A 19772-nucleotide genomic window follows, 5' to 3' on the forward strand; every position below is an offset into this window, starting at 1 on the left:
CACTAACAATAGTCGACTAACACTGCAATTATCATATATAGTAATTAATGTGTAAATTATGTAGAATAACCCCAAAAAAGTCAGACCAAGTGACTTATTTCCATTGGGGTCCTTGTAATATCTTATTATTTAAAGCCTAGCTGTAAGATACAGTGGAAATCAGTCATGATTATGACATTAAAAATTAAAAACAGTTACTGCAAATGGAGGTACGATAGAAATAAAGTATAAACTGAGTTATTTACATGAATCTTAGAGAGGATCAGCTTACAATGATAGTTACACAAATAGGAGGAGACCTCGTCTGTATTGTCCGGTGATCAACCCCACCATCGTTATGTTTTGAGCTGAAAATTTTATGACTGACCTACTACGTAGGCGAAATGTTACTAATGATGAAGATACCAAAGTGTTATACATGTGTCTTATTCATCAACTTGTTTAAATATTTTTCCATTGTTTGCGTTAGAAATAGAAGTTGCAAGGCAAATGTATACTTGTGTGTTCATATTCTACTCTCACTCCTTTGCACATACTCTCTCCCTGCTCCATGAGCAGAGAGAGAGGACCTAGTGGCGACCAGTGAAGAGGCGGTGCCAGGAGCTATGAATCGACCCCTGCAACCACAATTAGGTAAGTACACACACACACACACACACACACACACACACACACACACACACAAATGTCTACCTCAGTGATTTTTATATATATTTTTAATCAGAAGTCGTGTCGGGAGATTTTTATAAATATGTTTTAAGATAAACTGAAATGAAATAAGAAACGTAGAGCTAAATGTGAGGCGATTTTACATAGCTTTTCTTTTCCATTATCATGGCAGTTTCTCCGTAGTTTATCAAGCTCTCTCTCTTGGTATTCATTTTCTGTTATTATTCATTTCTTCTTCTTACCCTCGAGCATCTCTTATTTCTTAACCCCTGCTCACCAGGGAGCAATACAGCGGCCAGACCTTACCAACCTTACTGACAAAAATCTTGCGTGGACAATCTTCCTCCCAGCCATCATTATCTCCCTCTCACTTTTTCTCTGCATCCATCACCTCATTTCCGCTTCTCTCTTCTCTTTTCGTTCTTCTCCCTATCCACGTGTCCCTCTTCCTCCCTCTGCGTCATTCTTACCTTCTTCCTTTCTCTCTCTCTCTCTCTCTCTCTCTTCCCACGCTAGTTTTCTTCTCTCTGCATCAATCTCTATCTCTATATTGGAATTAATAGAATATTTTCTGAAACCATTATGGGTAATGTGTTCACTTGTAAACTGAAAATCAAAATGGAAAAAATATTGTTAATATATATATAGCTAGACAGAGCAGTAGGTGCGGTAAGCGAGTCTTGGTATGAGGGAAGCAGTTTCAGAAGCGACGGGCTTTGTTCCAAAGAATTGTACCTATTCTTCCGATATGGTAAACATGAGGAAATTAAAACTTCATCAGAGTACAAAACAAATTCCTTCCACAAAATAGAGCGAAAAACCAACGTCAAAGACCTGGGAGTGATCATGTCAGAGGATCTCACCTTCAAGGACCATAACATTGTATCAATCGCATCTGCTAGAAAAATGACAGGATGGATAATGAGAACCTTTAAAACTAGAGATGCCAAGCCCATGATGACACTCTTCAGGTCGTTTGTTCTATCTAGGCTGGAATATTGCTGCACACTAACAGCACCTTTCAAGGCAGGTGAAATTGCTGACCTAGAAAATGTACAGAGAACCTTCACGGCACGCATAACGGAGATAAAACACCTCAATTACTGGGAGCGCTTGAAGTTCCTGAACGTGTACTCCCTGGAACGCAGGCGGGAGATATACATGATTATATACACCTGGAAAATCCTAGAGGGACTAGTACCGAACTTGCACACGAAAATCACTAACAACGGAAGCAAAAGACTCGGCAGACGATGCAACATCCCCCCAATGAAAAGCAGGGGTGTCACTAGCACGTTAAGAGACAATACAATAAGTGTCAGGGGCCCGGGCTGTTCAACTGCCTCCCAGCATACATAAGGGGGATTACCAACAGACCCCTGGCAGTCTTCAAGCTGGCACTGGACAAGCACCTAAAGTCGGTACCTGACCAGCCGGGCTGTGGCTCGTACGTTGGATTGCGTGCAGCCAGCAGTAACAGCCTGGTTGATCAGGCTCTGATCCACCAGGAGGCCTGGTCACAGACCGGGCCGCGGGGGCGTTGACCCCCGGAACTCTCTCCAGGTAAACTCCAGGTAAACCCCTTGGTTAGAGCCTTATTACTTGTCATTCATCAGACGTTAATGATAAACATCATTACCGTCGCCAGTATATGAAGAGCGTAATGTTGTGGTTTAAGTCAGTCAATGTAAACTTGAGTTCCATAACACTCTTATTATGGCTCATAAAGACGCCAAGAAAATACAGTGGTTTATGTTATTTTATTTCAGAAGTGAACTTAATATTTTGATGTTTTGAAGTGAAGCATTGTAAGACTACTGGCGCAAGAGCAGGTGATTTAAATATTACAGGAGTATCAGCATGACTACGACACAGTAATTCTTTGACCTCCAGAAGGCACTCACCCAGCTAGTTTACCGCAAGCGTCAGGAAGGTATTAGCTAGTATTGGTTCCATGGAATTTCCAGTTGCATCTCAATCTTTGTGCTTAAAATACTTTAATTAAAATGGGCAGAAATTAGAAAAAAATACTAATATGTTCATTCATGTGAATGTATTTATCATTAACTACGTTAAACATAGTCAAAGATTATAAGAGCATTTGTTTGTTTAGATAGCGTGGAACAAGGTCAGTAGCCCCCTGATAAGCACTGTGTACCTGATGCAGGTGTTCAAATTCTGTTTCTTTTAGCTAGCAAACAGCGCGCATGCGCGTGTACATTTATTTGCGTGTGTACTCCTTGATTCATATTCAGAGGAATGAGTCTCGGTTCTTGGTCCCGTCTCTTCAATGGTCGCCACTAGGTCCACTCTCTCCCGGTTCCAAGAGTCGTGTGTGTGGGTGTGTGCGTGGATTAACAACGGGTGCAATAATATAAATAGAATATAGATCGGAATCTTTTTTATGTATCATGATGGGAAATTTGCACATTAAACATTTTCCGAGGTATTTTTATTAATCTCTTTTTTTTACACAAGAAGGGAAGAGACGACCTTAATAAAAAAAAAACACTAAAATCAAAAAACACACATTTACCTTGGACAGTAAACAAGATAGGCGCACAACTTCAACAATGGTGGCGGTAAGTCGAAAACACGATCTGATGTGATATAGAGTTGAATCATAAGATCCATTGCTACTATTGCAATATCCCGTGGGAAGCTTGCTTGAATACGAAATGTGGGTGTCTGGGTGTTGGAGGTGGCTGGATGTCGGAGGTGGCTGGGTGTTGGAGGTGGCTGGATGTCGGAGGTGGCTGGGTGGAGGTGGCTGGATGTCGGAGGTGGCTGGGTGGAGGTGGCTGGGTGCTGAAGGAAGGTTGGTGTTGGAGGTGGCTGGGTGTTGGAGGTGGCTGGGTGTTGGAGGTGGCTGGGTGTTGGAGGTGGCTGGGTGTTGGAGGTGGCTGGATGACGGAGGTGGCTGGGTGATGGAGGTGGCTGGATGTTCAGGGTGGATGTGTATTGAAGTGGGCGAGTGTTGCGATAGATGCATGTTGGAGTAAGTGGGTGTAGAGAAAAGGTGCTCCTTCCTTGACCTGTAACTTCCCCACCATCGTTCTAACCCCAAAATTGCTGTAGCTGAAGTTCATTTTATTTTTTTCCAGCGTGGCTAGGGCTTCATCTTGTTTACATAAATTCTGGGATGTTGCGAAGGAGGATGAGCAAGGGAAGGTGGTGGGGGTCGTGGGGAGGTACCCAGAGTTGGGGCACGGAAGAGCGTGGGGGGGAGACACAGGAGAGGAAAGATCTCTTCTATTTTGTTTATTTTCCGTGTGAGTCAGGGCATGAGGCGCTCCTCACTCTTCAGGGTCTCGTATGCCTGGCTGAGAGCCGAGTTATCTGGCTTGCTTCCCTTACCTTTACTGCTTTTTTCCTCCCTGATGCGGGCAAAACCTTTTCATTTGTTTTACATATATCCACCGCAGATGTATGTACACTTGTATATCTAAATTAAATCTCTTAGTCACTGCAGTTTTGGTGAATTTTATTTTCTTGAATTTCCAAAATATATGTGAAATATGAGACTATTTTCATTCTTCGGAGTTTCTTTCATTATGGACACAGATCATAGATTTCTGGGTTTAGAAAAAAATATTAGGAAGAAAAAGAGGAAATGAAATTTATCTGTATATTTCGACCCCCAAATGAATAAGATACGAGTTGGAGATGTATATATACACAATTTTTTTTTCATGTTTTGTGTCCACGTTGGTCATATCTCACTGACAGTGTTGGTTTCACTTTGACTCAAAAACATGTTAACAACAGTCCTTTTTTTTCATCAGTGCTGCTGAGGCTCGATTTCATCTGGTCCCACGACCGACATAACAAAGTGCACCAGAAGAACTACACAAGATAAAATTATGATTACAGGATCGAGTTTACCTTATTGTTATGTTAAAATGTGGGATGTTGTTAAATAACCAAGTAACTGGTCATGAATGCATTCCTGCATAGAGTTAGATACTACACAGTGGCATGGTATCTTTCATTTATATTCTCTGTTAGGTTCGGTTCTATAAAATGGTTTCTTGGCTTTGTGAAACCATAGTTGATTAATGTACAGTGAATATTATAAGTCTGAAACAATCTCTTAGATTTCTGCCACATCTACATCAAAGAACACATGGCTACGTTTCCTCAAAGTACTAAAACATAAGAGAGTACACACTGTCAGTGTGCATGACCAGTGGAACAGTGCAACACCATTTTATTTCAACCAGATGGTGTAACAAGGAGAATTTGTTTTTAAATTACAGTCTTTAAATATTTCATAAATAAATTACTAAGTACAGGATTAAATTTTTTTTCCTGTTTAGGGAGCGCTGGTATGATAATCTGTAGTGTCCTTCCCTGGTAGATGTGAGTATAACCTTGCTGGTGCAGTGTCCTTCCCTGGTGGGTGTAGTGTGTCTTGGACAGCACTGGAGTATACTTGCATGCTAACTGTCTTAGGCAGCATTGGAGTATACCAATATGCTGGCAGTTGTCCGCTAGCATCTAGAACATCACCCAGCACTGCCTTCTAAGCATATTTCACTTGAGCAAGGCTGTCGTATTTTGAGCCTCGTCTGGTTTCATCTGTTGTTGCTGCATCTACTACTGTTATTAGTGTAGTTGTGTTTGATTATTATAGTGCTGTGGTTGCTGTTGTTCTTGGCTGCTGTCTTACAGCGTGCTATAAGAAAACCAGCCCATTCCAATTCCTCACCCCCCACACACACTACTCACGCATTTTATAAGTCAAAGTAAGTGAGGGGGGCTGGAGTATTTTCTTGGTAAACAACTCAAGCGCCGTGATGAGAGGCGGCTCGGCTTCCTGGTAGCGTTATTCCACTAAGGTAATGAATACTGTTTAATGTAATTTAATCGCGGAAATAAAAATACTCAAAACAATTTTACCCGCCATATCAACAACAACATTCAGACTAATTTACCCGAAAGATCAGAGGTTATAATTATAAATAATAAAAAAAAATCAATGCAACTCTACCGCACAATGTAAAAACTTGGGACTAGTTTTATTCTCGTGAAGAGAGCGACGTCAAAATCTGGCATTAACATTTCGTGTGTTTTGCAAGGAAAATAGCTAAATATAATTTCCACCCCTGCAATCTGGGGTCCCAGGAAGAGTTAGAGAATATTTGGCGGAGAAAATCAAACCTGCAGTAAACCTTTTACACGCGTCTGTCTCGTGATTGTTCACGCAAAGCTTGCTTGATTAGTTGTGTTGGTGCCTGTCTGTCCAGCCTGGCCGGGGCTCCCGCCTGGCATCCAGCCTGGCATTCAGTCTTACATCCATTCTCGCATCCAGCCTAGCCTCCAGCCTGGCATCCAGCATGGCTTCCAGCCTGATCATGGCTCCAGCCTAACCCCCCAGACTAGCCTCCAGTCTGGCTGGGGCTCTAACCTGGCCTCCAGCCTGGAATTCAGCCTGGCCTCCAGCCTGGCCTCTAGCCTAGTCTCCAGCTTGGTCGGAGCTGCCAGAGCCACAAGTGACGACAGGGGATGGGAAACAGGGAGGGGAAGAGAGGGGAGCGAGGATAAAAAAAAGATGGAGAAGGGAAATGTTGTAAGGGTATGAGAGAGCAAAAGGTTGTGAAAGGTGGAAAGCAAGGGGAGAAGTCTGAGAAGTTAGAACTACGTGGGAACATATGGAACAGGCAGCTAGTAAGAGACCCCATGCTGGTCCACATCGAATTTGTTCTGCAGGGAAACACAAGTTATATACTAGCTGCCTTTCACTCTGTCTAAATAGTTGGTGGAGTTTGTTGGTTACTATAACAAACTTGTAACTGACGTTGCAGATAGTGACTAATTGCTAACATTACCTAAATAAGAGAGAGATATTGTTGCCACCTTTCCACTGTAACCAACAGAGGGCTTGGGAGTCTAGGAGCAGAGCACAGGATTCACACACATAGAACTTAAGGATCGATTCCCAGCGCTGCATAAACCCATAAGCAACATCCTTCAAAACTCCCTAAGAACACCCTCACCCTACACCCCTTGAATATACACCCATATCCTCTAACATTCACTCACACACACACACACACACACACACACACACACACACACACACACACACACACACACACACACACACACACACACACACACACAGAGGGATGTTAGGAAGTACTTCAGTCGCAGGGTAGTCAGGAAGTGGAATAGTTTGGGAAGTGATATAGTGGAGATAGGATCCATTCATAGCTTTAAGCAGAGGTATGATAAAACTCACAGTGCAGGGAGAGTGACCCAGTAGCGGCCAGTGAAGAGGCTGGGCCAGGAGCTATGAATCGACCCCTGCGACCACAACTAGGTGAGTACACACACACACACACACACTGGAGGACAGGAGGGATAGGGGAGACATGATAACGACATACAAAATACTGCGTGGAATAGACAAGGTGGACAGAGACAAGATGTTCCAGAGAGGGGACACAGAAACAAGGGGTCACTCTTGGAAGCTGAAGACTCAGACGAGTCACAGGGATGTTAGGAAACAGTTCTTCAGTTACAGAGTGGTCAGGAAGTGGAACAGTCTGGCGAGCGATGTAGTGGAGGCAGGAACCATACATAGCTGTAAGACGAGGTATGATAAAGTTCATGGAGCAGGGAGAGAGAGGACCTAGTAGCGTTCAGTGAAGAGGCGGAGCCAAGAGCCGAGTCTCGACCCCTGCAACTACAATTAGGTGAGTATACACACACACACACCACACACACATACATACATACATACATACATACATACATACATCAAGAGGAAGAGAGGAAGTAAGTAAAGGAAGAGGGAGGAAGTGGAAGGGTGAAAGTATGTGAAGGGAAAGGAAGGGTGGACGTAAAGGGAGAAGGAGGGGGTGCGAGTGGAAAGAGTCCTAAATATTGTATATAGTGACATTCTCTCACTCGGCGTCACTCTGAACATTGAACTTAGTGTATAACTAATTAAGGATGAGAACTACGAAATAATATACCTGGGAGGATAATATCATTAATATCTTGACATGTCACATAGGTTATTATTCTGCCTGTCTCAATATTCCTCAATAAGAGAACAATTAAGCACATACTTTGCATTTGGTTTGATCATCATCTCTACTAGACTTCCAGAAGTACTTGTAACCGAGCCTAAGCCTGGCCACCACAACATCAGTTAGTCTGTTCACATTGCAAGTTGCTTCATAAACGTATCTATCTACGTTCATGTTATCATAGTGGGTTATAGATATACTCAGGCTTCTAATTGCATTCCTATAATATTTAGTTTCATTATTTACTTCTCTCCTAATTTTTTTCCTAATGCTAGACACAGATACACCAAAGTTATATTTTGCATTCTCCTTCAGGGTACTTTTCTTGGCTAACTTAACTTTATTATGAAGGAGTAATGTAATGTGTGGTGGACACAACTGTACATTAATTCTCTTTTCCATGATTTTTGAGTATCTATATCCGGCTTCTGCAAAGAGTATGTTGTTAGAGTCATTATGTGAGTCGAGAGCCTTCAGTTATGACATAGAATCAGTTATAATCATAGAATCAAGCTCAGTGTCATAAGTTAGCTTTAGCACCATTAGGATGGCAAATATTTCTGTATGCAGTGTAGACGCCCAGTTGTTAGTTCTTATGCCTAATTCAACAAAGTTCCTGTTGTTCTTAACTATGGAGGTAGCAATAAGAGCAGATGCAGCCCTGCCAGTAGACTCCTGCTGGAGGTAGCAATAAGAGCAGATGCAGCCCTGCCAGTAGACTCCTGCTGGAGGTAGCAATAAGAGCAGATGCAGCCCTGCCAGTAGACTCCTGCTGGAGGTAGCAATAAGAGCAGATGCCAGTAGTCTCCTGCTTAGATCCATCAGTATATATAACTTGTGATAAATTATATCTACTAGTTAGACGAGAAATGTCTTCCTGAGCAGATGGTTTTACAAGTGATTTAATGAAGGTATTACGGGTGATGAGCTTCTTGGGAGGGAATTGCAGGTATGTGATATTAAATCAACACATCTTCCATGGAGGGGTGAAATGTTCTTGTTGTATACAGTGATATGAGAAAGAGGATAAAGTAAGGAAAAAGAGAGGAAGAAGGTAGGGAAGAAGTGAGGGGAAAGGAGAGTTAAGGGAAAGGGAGACCAAAGATAGAAGAGGGGCGAAGGGCGAGATAGAAGGCCATAAGGAAAAGAAACATTGTATATTCCTTTACTGGTCCCTACATTCTGTTTTTTTTTCTCTCTCTCTCTCTCTCTCTCTCTCCCTCGAGTAATGGACTATATTTTCCGAATATAAATAGTGGATAGAATTTTTGCAATTTATGGAGCAATCCAGGGGTCACATTCGTGGTTATTGCGAGTGTATGTCAGCGCCTGGCTGGCTCCTCAAAACACTAACGTATAGACCAATTACACCACACCATTATCCTCTGTTTGACTTCACTCTTCTGCTCTTTTTTCTCGCCTCATTTACCTGCGATGTCTTCAACCTGATGCTTCGTTGGATGATTCTCTTTCCTTCTGTACTGCGCTGGACTCTTGCTTCTTGCTGTAGAAAATGAACCAGTAAACAAAAGTACACTTTGTTTGTAGTGTCTTTAAATCTATTATTATTATTTTTATATTGAAGGAAAAGAGCTAGATCCGTAAGGACGCCTTAAAAAAGAAGTGTGAAAATAAGATGAGAAATATGATGAGACACAAGGAGTGGGAAATAAAGATGACACACAGTGGGAAATAAAGATGACACACAGTGGGAAATAAAGACGACACACAGTGGGAAATAAAGATGACAGTGGGAAATAAAGACGACACACAGTGGGAAATAAAGATGACACACAGTGGGAAATAAAGACGACACACAGTGGGAAATAAAGATGACACACAGTGGGAAATAAAGACGACACACAGTGGGAAATAAAGATGACACACAGTGGGAAATAAAGACGACACACAGTGGGAAATAAAGATGACACACAGTGGGAAATAAAGACGACACACTGAGTGGAAAATGAAGATGACGCAGGAAACATTAAAAATATTTTAATAAAACAATTCCATTCAAAAAGTTTAATTTTTTATAGTTGATTGAATGGTTAATAATAATCTTCATTAATTGGAAAAAAATAGTTTTTATATTATACGAGTTGATACAATAATAAAAAACTGTAATAATGACAAAAATCTCAACATAACGCTGGTCTTTTATTTATATAAATATTTGTAATTACTGACTTCAATATTGTACAGGAAAACACAAACACAATGTGTGTGTGTGTGTGTGTGTGTGTGTGTGTGTGTGTGTGTGTGTGTGTGTGTGTGTGTGTGTGTGTGTGTGCTCGCGTCTGTCTATTCTTTATTAAATTACAATTATGATATTTTAATGGTACAAGTGTAAATGGAGATAAGGAGAATATATATATATATATATATATATATATATATATATATATATATATATATATATATATATATATATATATATATATAATATATATCTCACACACACACACACACACACACACACACAGATTGCTGTCTTGAGACAACCAGTACAGAGACTAGAGAATGCCAGGAGGTTCGCAACAAGACTAACAATGACGTACTACAAAGACTGAAATGAACTATACAACACTGGCATAAAAGGGCAGAGAAAGACGGTCTGTAAGACCGAAGGAAAGTTGGGAAGATGCAAATGAGTCAGAAATACTTGTGTATCCTGAGGGTTGGGACGTGGGATGACCAGATGAGGATGTAGTAGAACCAGACTAAATATATATTTCAAAAACGAGATATGGTATTGTTGACGAGGCCTGGAATAGCCTCCTGGCGGGTCCAGGAGCCGAGACTTGGCTCCCCACCCACAAACGGGCGAGTTAAAAACAATGCTAACAACATTAATTATCAGAAATACATTGAAAATATATAATAAACACAAGAATCGGGAAAAGCTAGGAGAGCAACACTAAATATAAGAATCTTGTGTAACGGAGAACTCTGTATAAAGAACGTGTGTCATTTTGTCAACGCCAAGATAGCAAACGTTGACGAGAGTTTTAAACTTATTGCTTGACACTGACGAGGGTTTTAAACTCAGGTCATGACGCCAGCGGTTTTTTTTAAAGCTCACTACATGACGCGACCAAGGTTTAAAAGTCTATGCATGACGCTTACGAGGGGGTTTAAATTCACTATATGAAGCTGGAGAGTTTTAAAGTCAGTGAAAGGCGTTGCTGCAACAATATTGCAAATAATTTTTTTTTTATCTATTGACAGTAAAACTTTCTCTTATTCTTTTGTCGGTGAGAGATTCTGGAGAAGATCTTACATGTTCATTATGCAAATCTTAATCGAAATCAAGGATAAGGATTGAAAATTTGATGGTTTTCGATGTATATTAATTTTCCACCTAATTCTACACACACACACACACACACACACACACACACACACACACACACACACACACACACGTTTTTTTTACTCTCATCGCACTTCTTGCCTCCTCATTCCTTTTCCGTTCCCTTTCTACCCAAACACTTTCAGATTATGTCCATCCATCCTGCTTCACTTCCTGTCTTCTGCCCCCTTCCTCCACTCCTTCCAACTCTCTTCCTCAACTTCATTACCTCTCCTCCACTCCTTTCTCTTTAATACTCTTCCCCCATTCCTCATCTCCCCACCTCCGCTTCAGCCTCACTTCCCCCGCTTCAACTAATTCTCTTCGTCAAACTGAACTTCTACTCTTCCTCCTCATTTCTCTACTCCTCTTCTTACCCCTCGACTCCATCACCCTTTCCCCCACTCCATTTCTTCACTCCAACACCCTCCCCATCAACCACTCTCGTCCCACCATCTCAAGAACTTGGGACAAATAGCCCCATTGTGGCTTTAGCAAAAGCCTTCCCTGTACTTAAGATTGAAGTGCAAATGAACTTTATTTATGTGGGCGTCGAGTGTGTAGGTGGCGGCTTTTCTGTGGACACAGTGCGTGTTTGTGTTTTCCCGTCTTATCAAAATCCACGGGAGTGTTTTGATCGAATGTGTGTGTGTGTGTGTGTGTGTGTGTGTGTGTGTGTGTGTGTGTGTGTGTGTGTGTGTGTGTGTACTCACCTATTTGTGGTTGCAGGGGTCGATTCGTAGCTCCTGGCCCCGTCTCTTTGCTAGGTCCATTCTCTCCCTGCTCCAAGAGCTTTATCGCGCGCGCGTGTGTTATTACGTCTCCCTGGTTCTCCAGTAAATGATCCAATTCGGAACGAAACGTCGTGGTAAGCTCCTCTCTCTCCTATGTGCGGGTTATTTGTGTTTTGTTCCAGTCACGGCATTGTGACTTTTTGTTCTTTAAGTGTTCTTAGGTCTGGTTCCTTTACTCATTCTTCACAGTTCATGCCTCATGGCTGTATAAAAACTGTTCTTCATTGTGGATATTAATTAAATTGGAGTCTTCTGTATGTAGTATTTATCGTCGCTGTGAGAACTGCGAGGAAAGTTAGGACTTTGATATTAATTAATGATATTGAGGAAAATATAGAGATGTACAATCTTCTTTACATGAAATAAAATAATGCATCACAACCTGGATAGAAACTATAGTGCTTTGTTTAGTTTAGTGACTTAAAAGAAATTAGTTGTACCCGCGGTGTGCGTGGCTAGCCTGTTCTATGGTAGGAACCAGAGTTAAGTTTTACTGTCATATTCCTTCACACTGGATGGATTCCTTACGTAGAATAATGATGAGGCAGGTGGGTGGGGGTTGTTGTGTCTAGGGAGGAGGGAATGGGATGACCTGCGTGCCTTGAGGTTATCAGATATAATAATTTTACTTTAATATAGAAAGCCTGGATGTTTTCTTTACATATTCTGTTTACACTTTGCTATTTATTTTTCACCATTCTTTAACCCTCTAGGATTTCACATTTGGAAAGGTTACACAACCCAACATTTAAATAATTAGGGAACTTATAATCATCCTCAAGTAACTAATCACATATGTCTAACTCCTTCCAAAGGAGAGTGAGGATATGAGATATGTATCTGAGTAGCTCCAGACTTGGGAGTGGACGGTTTTCAATCGTTCGTAAGTAGGAATAATGACTATTTTTACTTCCACTCAAAAATTAAAAAAGAAATATGAAACATACTGCTACAATCATAAGAGAAAAGGCCACTCCGTGACATGGTAGAAGCACATCCAAATACTTCCAGTATTTCTATGTTGGAAAGTTAACAATTCAGTCCAAGTCAGACTGGAACATTTTCATGTAATTTACGATGTTGTTGAAATTATTCATATATTACCGATTTGCAACAGGAAAACTAAAACCAGCAACACTTAACAATAATGTCGATGAAAGAAAAAAAATCCTGATCAAAATAAGATGCAGGAAGGTAATAAAAAATTAAATTTCAATATATTTCAGACACCAAAAGCTAATTTAGAGTCATGGGATAATAATATCAAAGTCCTGAGCGTGAGAGATTACAAGTGATGGACGTGACCTTCTGTGTCTTCGTAAATTTCCAGCTTCGATATTCCCAGCATCAACCAGTCTCTCTCTCCCTCAAGTGTGACTGACACAGCTCTCAAGACTCCTCTGAGGGCGTGAATATTTCACCCCACAACACACCATTGCCCAGCTTTAGGATATTGATCAATCTATCTCGAAAACATCAAGGAATTTACAGCACATGTTCATTAAATTATTCAGCTGGAAGGCAGATTTGTTTTGGTTTGCCTCACGTTCATCCTGGGTCTTCGTCTCCACAAAGCTGGATTTAATATTCCTGGAGTTTTCACCCAAAAGTTCACTCGCTGCATGTAGGTAACTGATTACAGCCTGAGTATGAATCCTGTGATATTAATGTTCTCTGCTCTTCTCCACACTTACCGTAGAGCTTCAACGAATCTGAAACATTATATCCATTTTGATAATTTGTTCGACTGAATGCTCTGCACATAAAGGGACTTTTGACATGTACACCCAATTGTTAAACTCCTTTGTACAAACATGTATCATGCTGAAATAAACTTCTAAAGAGTTTGATTACTCTGGTGATCTCATGCGTTTCCAACAATATCCCTTGACAGCCTGCTGGTCCATTGAAAAACCCGAGAATGATTTGGAAAGGAATGGACAGACGGACGCGAACGCAGACACAGACAGACCGATACCACATCCACACACGCATACAAAAAAAAGTCGGATATATCCCGCATGAAGGAATGCTCATTTTTTTGCTTGGGTAAAAATTCGCGCAGAATATTTGGTAGTCAAGGCTACTGGCAGAGCGTATATCGGCGAGACAGAGAGTGATCGAGGTAAAATTTCTGTGCTGTGAGTGCAAGAAAACTGCGAGGTGTGCCCTGTCATAGCTGCCTCACACACACTGCCCTGTCATAGCTGCCTCACACACACTGCCCCGTCATAGTTGCCTCACACACACTGCCCCGTCATAGCTGCCTCACACACACTGCCCCGTCATAGCTGCCTCACACACACACTGCCCCGTCATAGCTGCCTCACACACACTGCCCCGTCATAGCTGCCTCACACACACTGCCTCGTCATAGCTGCCTCACACACACTGCCCCGTCATAGCTGCCTCACACACACTGCCCCGTCATAGCTGCCTCACACACACTGCCCCGTCATAGCTGCCTCACACACACTGCCCCTTCATAGCTGCCTCACACACACTGCCCCGTCATAGCTGCCTCACACACATTTCCCCGTCATAGCTGCCTCACACACTGCCCCGTCATAGCTGCCACACACACACACTGCCCTGTCATAGCTGCCTCACACACACACTGCCCTGTCATAGCTGCCTCACACACACTGCCCCGTCATAGCTGCCTCACACACACTGCCCCGTCATAGCTGCCTCACACACACTGCCCCGTCATAGCTGCCTCACACACACTGCCCCGTCATAGCTGCCTCACACACACTGCCCCGTCATAGCTGCCTCACACACACTGCCCCGTCATAGCTGCCTCACACACACTGCCCCGTCATAGCTGCCTCACACACACTGCCCCGTCATAGCTGCCTCACACACACTGCCCCGTCATAGCTGCCTCACACACACTGCCCCGTCATAGCTGCCTCACACACACTGCCCCGTCATAGCTGCCTCACACACACTGCCCCGTCATAGCTGCCTCACACACACTGCCCCGTCATAGCTGCCTCACACACACTGCCCCGTCATAGCTGCCTCACACACACTGCCCCGTCATAGCTGCCTCACACACACTGCCCCGTCATAGCTGCCTCACACACACTGCCCCGTCATAGCTGCCTCACACACACTGCCCCGTCATAGCTGCCTCACACACACTGCCCCGTCATAGCTGCCTCACACACACTGCCCCGTCATAGCTGCCTCACACACACTGCCCCGTCATAGCTGCCTCACACACACTGCCCCGTCATAGCTGCCTCACACACACTGCCCCGTCATAGCTGCCTCACACACACTGCCCCGTCATAGCTGCCTCACACACACTGCCCCGTCATAGCTGCCTCACACACACTGCCCCGTCATAGCTGCCTCACACACACTGCCCCAGGCTTACCACAAGGCCAGGGAGTCATTAAAAATCATTTCGTTTTGCCTTTAAGGAAATGTAGTGCGCTGTAACGACTGTACCACATGACAAAGGAAGAGATATCACAAATATTTTACACAAATAGCCCGGACGTAGGATAATGAAACTTATGACGACGTTTCTGCCTGACCTGGACCGAAACATCGTCATAAGTTGCATTCCCCTAAGTGCGGGATATTTGTGTATTTTTCCAGTCATGGTATTGTGCCATTTTATTCTCCACAAATATTTCCTGTGGAAGCAGAGACCCTCCCAGGTCAGTAATATCATACATTACTGTACATTACGATTTCGTGAGTCACATCAGCATCACAGATAAACAAAGAGCACTGCAGGAGGTCTACAGGTCCACTATTATTAACTAACTAATGGTTATAACCATAACCATGTTTTTTAAAGACGTGGACCAGTAAGCCAGCGGAAGTCCTCGGTCAGACGACCAAAAGCTCCAGCTGTGGATCATCATATGACTAAGACCCGCGCCAGGAAACACTTGTCCCGTTTCCTGACACAGGGACGATGAACCTGCCATGGCTATCATACATATGTATACTACCTACGAAGTAGTATACATATATATGTGAATCAAAGTATGCATGTCTTTTTACTGTAGCTGTTCGTGAGTGTGAATTATTTATAGTCGAGTGTGAAGCTTTACATATTTTTTTCAAAAAACCCATCATTAAGAAGTATTTAGAGAATAAACCTCTACTCTGGGATAGATTTCTTAATTATTGGAGCCAATAATTCTTGCAACATGAGTGATTGAGTGAGAGTGTGAGAGAGAGAGAGAGAGAGAGAGAGAGAGAGAGAGAGAGAGAGAGAGAGAGAGAGAGAGAGAGAGAGAGAGAGAGAGAGAGAGAGAGAGAGAGAGAGAGAAACTCTGCAAGCAAGACTTTTGCTTTAAATATGCCTTTTTATAGCTCTAGGTAAAGCTATATAGAGCAAAACATCGCTCGCAGATAAGTTTACTCGAGGCCTGGTCACAGACCGGGCCGTGGGGGGCGTCAACCCCTGAAACCCTCTCCAGGTAAACTCCAGGTATGTAGGGTATTTATTTTGCAAGAGTGCCAAATGAGACGGGACGACAGAAATAAAAATAAGCAAGAAATATCCATTTCTACATCATAAACGTTTATTTAGTCGTGGTTTATTTCTTAATTAACTCCTGAGTCACTTGACCTCATCTTCATTAACTCAGAACACATTAACACGGCAAGAAACGATATGGCAATGTTTTAGGAGGAGGAGGAGGAGGAGGAGGAGGAGGAGGAGGAGAAGGAGAAGGAGGAGGAGGAAGAGGAGGAGGAAGTGGAAGAGGAGGAGGAGGAGGAAGTGGGAGAGGAGGAAGAGGATGAGGAGGTGAAAAAACAAGAAAAACTGGAGGAAAACTTCATCCACATCTCGTGGAAATTCTCGCGGTCACGTAAATTGTTGACGACATACAACCAGCAATTTCGCGCTGAGAAATGGCGGACATGCGCGCGAACTAATGGGCTTATATTACTGCGAGCTGTTGGAACAAAAGACTGGGACACGTATTCTCCCTGCTCCCCGAGAGGACCTTCAACCCCTGTCACGGCAGGATGGGACGGTAGGGAGGCTGGGATGTGGGAGGCTGGGATGTGGGAGGCTGGGATGTGGGAGGCTGGGATGTGGGAGGCTGGGATGTGGGAGGCTGGGATGTGGGAGGCTGGGATGTGGGAGGCTGGGATGTGGGAGGCTGGGATGTGGGAGGCTGGGATGTGGGAGGCTGGGATGTGGGAGGCTGGGATGTGGGAGGCTGGGATGTGGGAGGCTGGGATGTGGGAGGCGGGAGGCTGGGAGGCGGGAGGCTGGGATGTGGGAGGCTGGGATGTTGGAGGCTGGGATGTGGGAGGTTGGGATGTGGGAGATGGGAATGTGGGACTGAAGGGAAACAGGCACGAAGGAATGATGACGTGGGACCAACTTCTGATGCTCAGGGATTGTTGACATGGCGCCTCCTACCTTTGTTCAAGAAATTATATTAACATCATGCCTACACCGGCCTCTCCCCTTCTCCACCGTCCCGAGGAGCAGCCTCCATCTCACACTACAGGCGACAGAACTGCAAGAAAAATCCGACTATTTTTTCCTCTTTTAAAGGGCGGGACACCTCCTTCTGGTAGCTTGAAATTGGTCACTGAAACTTACCATTGGGACTTAAAAGATCTTGTGCGTGATTTGCCTTGTCCACCTCACCGGTGCTGTTTGGTCAGGGCTTTGGTGCCACGCTTTTTGGGTACAAATGTGGTGCTACCCACAATAGTGAAGATAAGAAACACTGTAGCATAAGCCTTTATTGGAACAACTTTTCAGTCTGTGTATATTGTAGCTCTATTAACCATTAAAAAGCTCTACATAAAGCAAAATGCTGTCACAGTTATAAGTTGTTCTGGAACGTGTGCCTTTTCTTCGCCACGATTTTTTGTTGTGTTTGTTGACTTCGTGTCCGTGTGTCATGTTCTTGTTTCTACCGTGTTACCGCTTCCTAGAGTCGATATCTTTCACAGTATTTGTGATAGATATAGTACTCTCCACTCCCTACCTCACCCATCCTCCAGATTTATTTGTTATATAGGGTTCCTGGGCTCAATTCCCTGGCACAGAGAAACATGAAGCCAGTGACACCCCAGCTGCACCTGCCCACCTAGCATCAGCAAAAAAAAAAAAAAAAAAAAAAAAAAGGTACCTGCGTGTTAGCCGACTGTTGCTGCTCGCTTTCAAGATTTTTTTTTTTTGTTTTTGATTAAACTACAGTTCTGCTGAAATGTCACATCCTGTGTAAGACAACTACAGACCTGGTGGAATGTCATATCCTGTAGAAAACAACTACCGTTCTACTGGAATGTCCTGTCCAGTGGAAAAAAAACCCTGCAGTTCTCCTGAAATATGTTCAAGTGTTGAGAGTAAAGTATCCATGAATCCAGTGAAGGTAATTAAAAATAAATCAAGTAGCTCCATTTTTGGGAACAAGAGTCCTGTACCGGCATCAAGGCATCCCCCCTTGAAGTGCTGATCTTCAGGAGACACCTATCTGTTCCTTTGCGTGAGTGAGATGTTGTAGCTACTGAAGGTGATGATATCCTCATTACCTTACTGGAGCCTTGCAGCTCAAACTCATTACACAGTGTAACCCATCCTGCGTAATGTAATGTGACAGGGAAACACGCGTAGTAGCTGCTGGTAATGGTAGCTTTGGGTCTGACAATGTAACTATTATGTAGAGAATAGAAACGCACAACACCTTGACTAGAACAATACACAAGTAACCTGCACATAGTTAATGGACCAAATCGGACCGAAACATCGTCATAAGTCTCCTCTGTGCGGATTATCTATGTAACTATTATATAGAATAGGGTGATGGCACACTACGGGTGTACCCAAGTTTGTTACAAAAATAGTTAGCCAGTATGGCAGCAAACACCCCGCCTCCGTCACAACACTAATTAATCTTCCACATCTTTTAATTAAGCAATAGAGCGGGCAGTCCAGGGCACCAGCTGGTTAACTCTTGCCTGGGTTCCTGCCTGGGTTACTGCCCCTGGCTTCCTGCCAGGGCTACTGCCCCTTGCTTGCTGCCTGGGTTACTGCCCCTGGCTTCCTGCCAGGGTTACTGCCCCTTGCTTGCTGTCTGGGTTACTGCCCCTTGCTTGCAACCTGGGTTACTGCCCATTGCTTGCAGCCTGGGTTGCTGCCCCTTGCTTGCTGCCTGGGTTACTGCCCCTTGCTTGCTGTCTGGGTTACTGCCCCTTGCTTGCTTCCTGGGTTACTGCCCCTTGTTTGCTGCCTGGGTAACTGCCCCTTGCTTGCTGCCTGGGTTACTGCCCCTTGCTTGCTGCCTGGGTTACTGCCCCTTGCTTGCTGCCTGGGTTACTGCCCCTTGCTTGCAGCCTGGGTTACTGCTCCTTGCTTACTGTTTGGGTTACTGTCCCTTGCTTGCTGCCTGGGTTACTGCCCCTTGCTTGCTGCCTGGATTACTGCCCCTTGCTTGCTGCCTGGGTTACTGCCCCTTGCTTGCTGTCTGGGTTACTGCCCCTTGCTTGCTGCCTGGGTTACTGCCCCTTGCTTGCAGCCTGGGTTACTGCTCCTTGCTTGCTGCCTGGGTTACTGCCCCTTGCTTGCTGCCTGGGTTACTGCCCCTTGCTTGCTGCCTGGGTTACTGCCCCTTGCTTGCTGCCTGGGTTACTGCCCCTTGCTTGCTGCCTGGGTTACTGCCCCTTGCTTGCTGCCTGGGTTACTGCCCCTGGCTTCCTGCCAGGGTTACTGCCCCTTGCTTGCTGTCTGGGTTACTGCCCCTTGCTTGCAACCTGGGTTACTGCCCATTGCTTGCAGCCTGGGTTGCTGCCCCTTGCTTGCTGCCTGGGTTACTGCCCCTTGCTTGCTGTCTGGGTTACTGCCCCTTGCTTGCTGCCTGGGTTACTGCCCCTTGTTTGCTGCCTGGGTAACTGCCCCTTGCTTGCTGCCTG

The 19772-nt window shown here is 44.0% G+C and overlaps 1 protein-coding gene across 2 annotated transcripts in view; it reads right to left on the reverse strand.

Moving 5' to 3' along the window:
* Tcs4 (Threonyl-carbamoyl synthesis 4) overlaps positions 1-19772 on the reverse strand; it is a 154267-nt gene that overhangs the window by 34047 nt on the left and 100448 nt on the right. Inside the window, exon 2 of one of the 2 annotated variants that reach the window (XM_053778146.2) lies at positions 9139-9213. The exons of the other annotated variant lie outside the window; for it this stretch is intronic. Within the exon in view, the coding sequence (XP_053634121.1) occupies positions 9139-9213 (75 nt within the window). The remainder of the gene's footprint in view (positions 1-9138; positions 9214-19772) is intronic. 2 annotated transcript variants of the gene reach the window in all.

The sequence above is a fragment of the Cherax quadricarinatus genome, chromosome 22, assembly GCF_038502225.1.
Source record: "Cherax quadricarinatus isolate ZL_2023a chromosome 22, ASM3850222v1, whole genome shotgun sequence".
Lineage (NCBI taxonomy): Eukaryota > Metazoa > Arthropoda > Malacostraca > Decapoda > Parastacidae > Cherax > Cherax quadricarinatus.